The 11,420-nt window shown below is 39.7% G+C and overlaps 1 protein-coding gene across 1 annotated transcript; it reads left to right on the top strand.

Moving 5' to 3' along the window:
- Positions 1 to 684: 684 nt before the first annotated feature.
- Positions 685 to 10,320, top strand: BEND6 (BEN domain containing 6; the record flags this gene model as incomplete). Its single annotated transcript, XM_082305492.1, has 8 exons — positions 685 to 880; positions 986 to 1,131; positions 1,645 to 1,743; positions 2,120 to 2,297; positions 3,774 to 3,991; positions 5,324 to 5,516; positions 7,393 to 7,531; positions 10,053 to 10,320. The coding sequence occupies 8 exons, from the start codon at positions 685 to 687 to the stop codon at positions 10,318 to 10,320; spliced, it is 1,437 nt and encodes a 478-aa protein (XP_082161618.1).
- Positions 10,321 to 11,420: the final 1,100 nt, after the last annotated feature.

The raw sequence follows: 11,420 nt of genomic DNA, 5'->3' as shown, positions 1-11,420 counted from the left end.
TGGGATCTCCTTGTTGCCGTTATTCTTCATGAAGCAGCCCGGCTCTCTTCCAGTCCTCAGCCTGTCATTTCTTTTGTACGTCAACTTTTCCACTGCCAGAATGTGTCATACCTCATCCAGTCAGTTGTCCTGGGTTGTTCTGGGTTGGGTTTTTGTGGCTGCAATTGTACAGTTTGCTGCCCGTGAGATGATTAGTACAGTCCTGGAAGTCATACATGCCTTTTAATAGCCTGTAGAGCTAGTACCTTCCCTCCTTCTAGGGAAAGTTATCACACCTGTATTTTTTAATCAGAGGCTGGACTGAAAACTTCTGTTGGGGCAAATGTAGTAGTGAGAGAGATCCTGGGCAGGAGATAGATTAGGCATGGTAGTAGTATGGAAGCAAGGGCTCTGTGAGTGAAAGCTGTTTTCTGTGCACAGTTTTGGAGGCAACTGTCTGATGTACATGTATTGAACAGACCATCTCCCATCTTTCAGGGGACACAGAAAACGCTGCTTGGCTAGTTTTCGCTTCCCTATCCAGGATATTTTCATACAAGGGAATTGCCGAACTCCAGGAATGGGAGGGTTATTTGGGGCTTTTTAAGGTATTCTTGTAACATTCCTGTGGCATGACATGGTAACAGCTATTTTTCCTATGACGTCCTGCAGGCAGTGTCTGTGTGACAAGAAAACCACTTAACAATGAAAAAATTCACACTCTTTGATTTTGTAAATGATAATTCACTGCAAATTGGAGAGACTTCATGGATACAGGACCTTCCCAGTGATGACAATGGACTCGAAAGACTTCTGAAACCAAATGAGCACGTGCTAGTAAACTGGCCTGTGGGAGAAAGAAAGACAGAAAAGCACCTGGTGAAAGTTGTGTACATGAGTGGTGAGTGTAGTCCCAGAGCATTTGTCTGATATGAAATTTAATCTAGTTGTAAGGTATTGCTACCTGATTTTCTGTGCTTTGGCTTTTTTTTTTCCATCACTTCAGATGACCCCCAAGAGCTGGTGGAAATGATGCAAAAGATATTACGAGCGGATGAAATTACAAAAATACAAGTCCTTGGAAAAGGCAAGAGGAAGAGGATAGAAATGATATTCTCAGACAGTGAAGACAGTGACCTGGATAAAGAACAGGTAAGTTTCTGTCTTTATGTGCCTGGTATTGGTAGGCCCATAATGGAACGAAACAGACCGTAACTATTGAGTCTTCACAATATAATATGCAAAATGTGTATAGTAAAGGTAGGAATACAGACAATCTTCACATGGTGCCTCAGCACAATCACCTGTCAGAGTAATTAGTTAGGCCAATACATTTTGTCCTTCTCTATTTAAAGAGAGAAGTGTTATTCAAGACTTGGATGCTCTGTAGCTCCATTACATTTCTCCCTTAAGACAGAAATCTGACCACTGCATAAGGAAGGGAAGGGACCCAGTTTTCTGAGCTTTGCATTGTGCTGAGATCTGCAGTGACAAAATGCAGGGAAAGAAAACATAAATATTAACAAAAAGTTATAAACTTATTTTTCAAAAATACTAACCAAGAATGTCAAGTGCACAGTGAATAAAAGTTTATGGTATACCATGAGATACTGTAATGAAAGGCTCTATAGGAATGCAAAGGCACTGTTATGCTCTTGTTTACAGGGGAAGATGATGAAGCATATAAAAAGAAAGAAATCATTACAGGCATCTGCTCCTGCCAACATCCTGAGTCAACTTGAAACATCTTTAATTAACAAACAGGTAAACATCTCATCTTCAGCAATTGTAATGTATTGAGCAAAAGCAAACCGAAACGTATTTGTTTAAGGGGGCATAAGACTTTTGTTTCAGTGAAGTTAATGGTTCTAAAAGACACTACCTTAGAAAACTGGTGAATAGAGAACAGCGAGAGAAGTACCTAAGGGTTATGTATTACCCTGACATTTCATTTTGAATTTTAGTATGGTAATATCTATGTTCAGTAACAGCTATTATTAAAATGCACCAAGTCCATCTATACATTCTGTGTACAAAGAGAATATTCTGATTTAGCCAGATATTTTAATGCTAGTTTTAATGCTTTAGTTTTATGTTGTTGTTGCCCTAGATAGCATGTTTTGGTTTTTTTTTCTTCCAGAGAGAAACATATTCAGGAAGCAACTTTCTGTACAGTGAAAGCAGCAGTGATGATGAAGAGCCTTTATTTCAACTATCCAAGGTAGAACTGTGTGCCAAAATAAAAAGTCTCAAGAGGAAGCTGACAGATACCATGAGAGAAAACTGCCGCCTAAGGCAGTCCCTGGTGATGCTTCAAGGTAAAGTCAGGGGAAGTTTTCTGATGAAGAGGAAAGCCTGAAGGTCATGAAAAGCTTGATTTATAAGAGGCCATTTGGATGGGAATTATGGATGCTCAAGCACCTGACACGATCAAGGCCTACCATTAGCATCCAAGTCTTTGATACATGGCAACATTTAATTCCAGCAGCACTTAGAAAAAACGGTCTTACACGGAGGCCATGCAATCACAGAGTTAGAAATGGAAAAATCTGTCTAAATCCTGTCAGTCGTTCCCAAGAGAACCTTTCTGTTTGCTGTGTATAACCATCAGCTAAGCTCAAACACTCCACTGACCAGTCCAACTAATCTTATTTATTAACAGTTATTCTTGATCTACTGAAATTTTCTTTATTCTGGAATGATTTCATGTCTAATTACTTTAGTAATTACTCATTATTGATAATCTGAGTTAGTTTCACGTACAACAAATTTAGTCCTTTCCCAGAGGTGGACCATTTTGTTCTTTTATAAATGAATCCTTCATCACTTAGTGATCACCTCTGAAGCCCCTCTAGCTTGTCCCTGTCCCTTACTCTGGGGCAGCCAAGACTGAATCCAAAATTTCAAAATATTAGTGAATAAATAAGGTTTAAAGAGGATTTGCTGCTTCTTGCCCGCTCCGTCATACCATCCCTAAACAGCCTAGTATCTCTCTTTTTATTGTCATATGATTTTGCAAGTGCTTCTCAGTTGCATTGCCCACCTGATTCTGTTCCGTATGTTATTCATCTTGGTTTGAATCATTCATCTCCACTTTTGCGAATATTATTTTCAAACATTTAGCTAGTGTCCAACAACTTTTCTTACACATTTAGGCCCATTTGCCTTGCATGTTAAGCACTTGTATTAGTCTTCAACAGTATTTTCTAATAATTCAGTGATTCTGTATCTTGCTGATTTTTTAGCCTTTGCATCCTTTTCGCTCTGCTGAATTGATTCTTCTTAATGGACTCAATAAAAGTTTATACTTGAAAACAAATATTACTTGGAGGAAGAGCCATTTAAAACATATTCTCTATAGATTAAAGAAGAGGAAAAAAGTCTGTGCAGTCTATGTAGCTTCTTTGAAGCAAAAAAAAAAATCAGACATAACATTACTTAGCCCATATTCAATAGCTTTACAGACTCGTAGAGATTTTGAGATAGCAGAAAGAAAAAAAAGAAATAGGCAGCTTAGTGCCATGATGGGCATAAACTAATGGTTCCGTTTAGCCTTGCAGAGAACTGATCTATCCTATTGTAAAAACAGAGACCAGATCTTCATGGGTGGGGACAGCAGAATGGCAGGAAAAGCTTTGAGAGAATAGGAAAAAAAGTATGCTAAAGCGTTTTTGCTAACTGCTTTGACTCTTTGGCAGTACGATGGGAATCTAACTTCAAAAATATACATCCTTATGTAATTAGAGTCTGAAAGCTTCAATTACTTTTACCCATCACCTTCCGTTTGATTTCAGTGTTGCCACAGGCAGTCACCCATTTTGAGGAACTGGTAGGGATGGCTGAAGCACTGCTCAAAGGGGGAGTGACATCATCTACATCCAGTCTGCATTCACATGCTCTTTGGAAAGCATCTAACAATCCGTTAGCAGATTCATATGCAGCTATGCATAGTAACTCCAGCTCACCAGTAACTCTGAATGTGGAAGATGAGGAGCAACAGACTGAAAAACAGGTCAGTTAAAAGGCAATTTCAGGCATAAAACTTTACACAGTACAAACTTTACTGTTATAATATAACAAATATAAAAAATAAGCATCAGTAAAAATCATTTTATCATCATTCCGTTGATGACGTGACTAGTGAGCATCTTTTGTGCAGGAGGATCTTTCCATGAGAAACACTAGACTTGATTCGGTGCGCTGGTACACTCTCAAACTCGCTTTGATTTTGGTGGCTTTGCACATCTGTGACTAAGGGCAGAATGCAGGTGCATGAAGAAAATACTGAGATCCAGGGATAACTTCCAGCCTAATGCTTTGGATGCCAAATGGGAATGGTAGTGTTTCAGAGATAATCTAAGAAAAATACCAGCAGTCTGTTTAAACTGTTAATAAGTAAATTGAGAATGGTATGTTTCTGTTCTTGTTCCAGATGCTGGCTAGCAGTTAAGTAGAAATACCTATATAGAGGGATACTGAGTAAAGATGTTCCTGTATTCTCTGTAGCTATAACAGAGCATAATGGAGAAATCTCAGGCACAGATGCTGTACATGAAAAATATGAAGACCCAACCAAAAGAATAATTCTAGCTTCTGCATTCACAATTTACATAAACATTCTTATGCGCTGAGTCATGCCAGTCCGTGGAAATCATTCTCATGTGGTCCTAAAAACCAGAGAAATCTATTAAGAATTATCAAGATATGATGTTTTGACTGAATATTGCAATACACAAAATTTGACCTAACATCTCCAAAGAAATAAAAAGACCTAATTTTCTAAGCAACCTAGCCTTACTTAATGGAGGTAGCTCAAAACTGCCCATTAGGAGAGTTCAAATACGCAGGCTGTACAACTGCTGTGTGTAGAAGTCACTCTCAAAGCCCAGGACCAGATGTCACAGTTCTTAGGGCATGTCTGCTCGGAGGCAGGAATATTAGCTTGGGCATAGTGCCACGCTCCTGAGGCTGTACAGAATCCACACCAGAACTGGACCACAGCCAGCCTGCATGGAGTGCAAGCAGAAGGATTTAGATATGTCTGAACATGTCCTGTCTCCACTAGTGAGTAACAAGGATTGCTTGGTGAGGTGTTTGCTAGGATGAATGGCATCCTTATTCTGCCCCACGCTTGCTTCTGAAAAAAAAAAATCAACCTGCATGTACAGTTGCAACCGTTGAGTGGTATGCAAGCTTAGCGTTGATCTCAAGCGCACAGTTTGCAAAGATTACTTTTGAAATTGTGGTTTAAAAAAAGAAAATTTAAAAAAATATTTCAGAGGTAATACTAGATAATATTTCTAGAGAACTGCAAGTTATGCCTATGACCAATTTTGTTTTCCAGTTCAAGATCGAAAAGTGGCAGATTGCACTTTGTAACAAGAGCAAACCTCAAAAGTTTATAAATGACTTGATGCAAGCACTTTATACACACGAATACATGGCTACGCACAGCCTGACAGGTGCGAAGTCCTCCTCTTCAAAGGACAAAGCAGCGAAACCAGCTATGAATCAGAATGAAGTTCAGGAAATCATAGGTGATGACGTGTTAACATTACTCGATGTGGCACTGACTTGACAGAGGGCTTTCTCTGAGGGAGGGGCTGTAATGCGTAACAGCTGGTCTGCTCAGGTGATGTGCTGTTTCCTATTTCCTTCTTCAGCTACATACTTTTCTAACCCATCTGTTACAAATCCTGCCAGGGAAATGCTAAGTAGTAGTATTTCTATTGGGTGAATTTTGTGGTTTTTACTTCAGTGGCTACTCAGCACAGTGATATTATAGATTATTTTTTAGCCTTTGAAAGGTTAATCTACAACAGTCAAACTTGGAGCATGACAATTAACGGATAAAGGAAGGCAAAGAAAGGACACACTTGGATCAAACTTAAAATAATGTCTGCTATATTCTGAAGTTAGTGAATGTTATGAATTCTGACACTTTAGCGCTGGAGGCAAAATGAGACAGTAAGTATAGAAGACAGGAATAGTGATCAGAGGAAGCAAACAAAATTTGTTCTATGCTGAGGTTTAAGGCAAAAAATGTTTGGTGCACAGGAAAGAGAATCATTTCGGATGGAAATAGCAGCTTTAAAGAAAACGGTATTTTGTGAGGACGTGAAGCCTGATTTTTATTGGATTCACACCTATAGCTTAATACTTGAACAACATAGCCTAAATTCCTGTACTAGAATCCCTCGCCCATTGCCATTCCCTTGGACTTCCCCAGTTCTCTCAGTTCCCTTCCCAGCTTAGTTCCAGTTCCTGTACCTCGGTCCAGTTTCTTTGAAGCTGGCCAGTGGTTTCAAAAGTTATCAGTTACAGAAACCTCTTTTCCTTAAGAACCTAGCTAGAGAAAAAGGCCCAAAGCCAAGAGAGAGAAAAGGAAAGAGTGTGTAAGATGGTGAAAATATATTTAGAACCAGTAAGATGAGACAATTTCAGAATGATGTATGAGAAAAATTAAAAAGATTTCGTAGGATGAGAACGGTTGGACTCGATGATCTTAAGGGTCTTTTCCAACCTAAATGATTCTATGATTCCAAGAGCTACTAGCGACTTTTCTGAAGGTGGATTCTGGGGAAGGGTCTAGGCAAAACTGAAAAAGGAAGCAGAGAAGATAACCAGGACATTGAATACAGCATGCTGCGGAGAATTCAGTGACAAAGGGAAGCCTATAGAGAAGTCAAAGAAGTTTGTCAAAGGAAACGAGAACACACCTGAATTCAAGTAGAAAAGTGACAACATTATACAAGAGAAGAAGAAAAATAAGAAGGAAGCCTGGGAGTTCTAGGACTGTAGAAAATGAGTTAATAGATCAGATTATTTAAAGAAGATGGAAACTGTAAGACTTCAAAATAAAATGAAAGGGGGGAAAAAAAATCAAGGGAAGGGAAGATGATGGAGAAGAGGAGAGCAGGAGATGCATTCCTGGTGTTGAGTCCTGTTAGGTTTTTTGCATTCAAAAAAAGTTAGCCAAGCAAAACAGAAGGGAAGTGTTTGGGGAAGGAGACATTACCCGCAAATGAAAATTAATGAACAAAACCTGTAAGATTCAGAGGCATGAGGACTGACGAGGATAGGAATAGGACTCTCCGATCAAGAATAGAACAAAAGAAGAGAGGATGAGCAAACACAAATCACTTACTACAGGAAGCCCTTGTGGCCCTGGAGTTCCCTTTGCGTTTGCCAAGAGCAGGCACAGCAATATGGAAGGCACAGAGAAAAGCAAGAGCTGGCACATGCAAAATCTATGAAGTAGTGAGTGAAGACAGCAAAGTAACTAGAGCTGAAGCTGAAGTATCTGGAAATTTCAAAGTTGCAATAAATGCATTTTAGGTCATACATCTAAATGTATGATCTAATGTTTCCCCGATTTGGAGGCCTCATATATATCATCTCTTTATTTTGCAGGCATCACAAAACAGTTGTTTCCAAACACAGATGATGCTTTAATTAGGCGAATGATGGGACAAAAACTGAACAATTGCACCAAGAAGCCAATTTTAAGCAAAGATTTTAACTCAGGTGCTTTTCAGAAGCATAGCTTTTGGTAAGTCTTAAAAAGAAATTGTAGCCTGCAATGTGTCATTCCATATATTACCCTGTGGTAACAAAATCTAAAAGCAATCTTAAAATTACCATGAAGATACGTGTTCATCTAAGCATTGCCAAGTAGGTAAATATTTTTGTAACCTTGTACAAAAAGTGCGTAATACAGAAGCAGTCCAGCTTCACATTACAGCACAAAAAAGAAGTTGTTCATTCTAGACAAAGCAGCACAAGGCTATTAAATTACAGGAAGAGAGGACAGAAGTAAACACATGGAGTTACTTTGATCAATATGTCTGTTTTAGATTTGGCATTATTTACTTTTCTTATTATTCTCTGTAGGCTCTCCAGAGACCAGTCAATTCCATTTTCATGTCACCTGTTGTGCCTCAATTAACCCACAAGTAAAAATAAGGAAAATCACACCTCTTTTGTACCTACTGATAAAAGTACTGTAGGAGAGCTACATCAGCATTCTTTTACTGCCAGAAGAGTCTAAATTATTTGGGCAGAGGAATTATTAAATAACATCTTGCTTATTATGGGCATTCTTACCTTGTGAACAAGACTAGTCTAAAATTGCTGAAGCCATCGCTGTTGTCGGTGAAGTCATCTATTTGCATAGTACAGTTTCCATATATATCAAACGTACGCATCACAGAACAGTTGAGGTTGGGAGGGACCTCTGGAGACCAGCTAGTCCAACCCTGCTGCTCAAAGCAGGGTCACCTAGACCAGGTTGCTCAGAGCCATGTACAGTTGGGCTGAGCATCTCCAAAGACGGAGACTCCACAGCCTCTCTGGGCAACCTCGGTCACCCTCACGGTGAAAAAGTGTTTCCTGATGTTCAGACCGCACATCCTGTGTTTCAGTTTCTGCCCATTGCCTCTGGTCCTGCCACTGGGCACTACTGAGAAGAGGCTCCATCTTCTTTACACCCTCCCATCAGATATCAATACACATAGATAAGATCCCCTTGAGCCCTCTTGAGGCTAAACAGTCCCAGCTCTCTCAGCGTCTCCTCAGGAACAGGATAAGAGATTAACAAGGAACAGGACAAGAGATTAAAATCAGTGAGACAGGGAGAATAGATTTGTCTTTACTTAGACTTTCCATACTGAAGTAATATTTTACTCAGTATCTCATTCACGTTTTAAAATTCCTATTTGCAACTGTAAGACGCTTCGTAACAAAACAAAACAAAAACAAAAAAACAAAACCAGCCCAAGATATTTGACTGTGTTACGACACAATTGTTTGAAAAGTAGCAGTGCTTCACTACTGAAATTCTTCTCTACGCCACCTGGAAGTACTCCATGGACCACCAGTGGTCTATGAATTACTACTTGAGAACTACTCAGATAATATCTAATAATATTGGAAGAATCCACATACACAGGTTTTCCCATCTGGAAACAATAAACAAATGCACCAGCCTGGCTAAAATACAGTTTACTATGTTAATGCTTTTCTCCTAGAGATGAGAAGGCTTCATAAAACAAAGGTCCTCTGTATTTGTAACATACAGTGTGCATTGATTCACTGTAGTATTTTCCCTTGTCCTTGACACAGGCAGTAAAAATAACAGCACAGAAACACAGACTCTGTCTTCTTTGAAAGTATTAAATCTTAAATATTGTATATTTTAAATTTTTATCTCCATCAGAGGAATCCATAAATTTTGCTAATTCCTGAGTTTTCTTATCTACAGACACTGTATTCCTGAAGCCTCGATGGAAGGAGGATCTTGAGCTAGCACTATAACAATTCTGGGTTGTTTTTTAATACTGCCTATAGACCTTTCGATTTAAACTTGGTATCTTAAAAATATCTTTATGTCTGTTATCGATAAGCATTTATGTAAAATCCAGTCCAATATCCATTGAAACCAATGCAAATATTGCCTGCATAATCTCTCTTGAACGGATGATTATTAGAATGCATTTATAATGGATTCATTTTACACCTGACCAGAATTTCCTCACTGTAAAAGCACTTAAGCACCTTGTAAGTAATCGAGATAACGGTGGTGATTCCTTTAACTCAGATGACATAAGTTTTCTCTGGAAGAAAATCAGGAGAATTTAAAAGTGCTCATAATCTCACTGCTACTCCTTCAGTTCACCTTCCAGTGATGAAGTACAGAGAGGGGTCAAGAGAAAATCCTGTTGTGCAGTACCTTTAGTAACAACTTACACACAAGTTACTAACTTTTAAAGCTAGTGATACTGCAGTTTGGATCTCCTCCCTTGCTGCTCCTCCTTCCTTGCCCACCTCCTCCGCCTTTCCCCAGAATAGGATTACAACTCAAGAGATGGAATTTGGAGTCAAATCCAACGAGACAGACAAGTCACCATCTCAGATCCATTAGGCTGAGGTGAAACAAGGAAAAAGGGAATGTGTCAATGAAGAAAAACAGTTAACTAGCTAATAAACAAACTCTGCTGCTCGGAAACTAAGAACAGCAGTAATTGCACATTTAATGTTAATATCTGAAGCTTAGTTATAAATTGTCTCAACAGTGGTTCAACAGCTGCTCCTCAGGGCATCATCTCTTCGGCTGTTCCTCCCAGCACACAAGACCAGCAGGATGATGATTCACCAGCTGCTAATGCACAAATTCCGCGAAGCGACAGCCGTCCGACTCCTCCACCTCCCACCACGCAAGGTCAGCAGGAGAGCTTCAAACCCGCTTCTTCTAAGGTGGAGCCTCATCTCGCCAGAAGCTCACCAGCGCCCTCTCCCAACCAGGGCTGCGGACAGGATCTCAGGAATTCAGACAAGGAATAACAGAAGGTATTTCATACCAGCTCAAATTCTCAACAGAGATTAAGCAGTAGTATAAAATAAAAAAGAAATAATATCTAAATGGGCCTAGCAACAGTGGACAGCGATACTGCAAGCAGAATAGAAGCCTGAGAACCATTTTCTCAAACAAATCAAAATCCCACAGCCTAGAAAAAAATGAAGGCATATTAATATCTTTGAGCTTAAGATATTATTAAATATATGCATGTTATGCGGTAATTCAAAAAATATAAACTTGTTCTGAAGAATATAAGAAGAGTTCCCCTTAGTTAGAAAAAAACATTATTTAAAGTAATACCAAAAGAATGTGTAAGAGGAACCTTAATCCCCTTGCCTTCACTTTGACAGTTGATGGAAAACTGCTTTACCAATCAGAGAAAGCTATTGCATATTAATACAAAAACGATATAGAGGTATGAAAAGAGAATAGAAAAATTTCCTAGTGAAATTAAGACTATGGCCAGCACAAGGTTAGAAAGCACAGGGCCGCATGAGCAGAGAAGAAGAAATAAAATGGATATTTAAGGATGCTGTTAACTTGGAAAGACAAAAAAACATTCTTAGGGCAATGAAACTGCAGCTCTCAAGATGTCTGCAGGAAAGAAGCAGCTCATTTTTAACCTCTGAAAGTTGGAAAGGCAATGAAAGAAGCCATGTTCCCTCTTAGCTCAGGTAAGAGTCCTCCAGGATAGCCTGTTTGGTTGTGGAGGCCGTGGCTTCTCTCACAGGCCTTCTGCTGCTGGTACTCTGCCGGCTTGGCAGCTCTCACTCTCTCTTCTTCCCTGAACATCAGGTCCGTAGGATAAGGGTGCCTGATCCCTCCAGTCGGGAAATGGAGGATAATCTCTTGGAAGCAACTAGTAAAGGGCAGAGTTGCCAGCCTCTACTCCCTGCTTCGATTTTGGTGTGCTACCTCTTGCTTAGAAAGAGGGTGGACAGGTTGGGTGAGCATTCCTCATGGGTGAGCATTCCTCATGGGACTGGGACCAGAAAAATCCCAGTAACTGGGCAGTTCCTCTTGAGATCTGACACCGCTTGTCCCAGGGAGCCGCTGGCAGTCACGCACCCTGTAATTGCCTGAG

This window comes from Platalea leucorodia (assembly GCF_965183815.1).
Source record: "Platalea leucorodia genome assembly, chromosome: 3".
In the NCBI taxonomy this organism is placed as follows: Eukaryota; Metazoa; Chordata; class Aves; order Pelecaniformes; family Threskiornithidae; genus Platalea; species Platalea leucorodia.
This window is presented reverse-complemented; position numbering and strand designations above follow the sequence as displayed.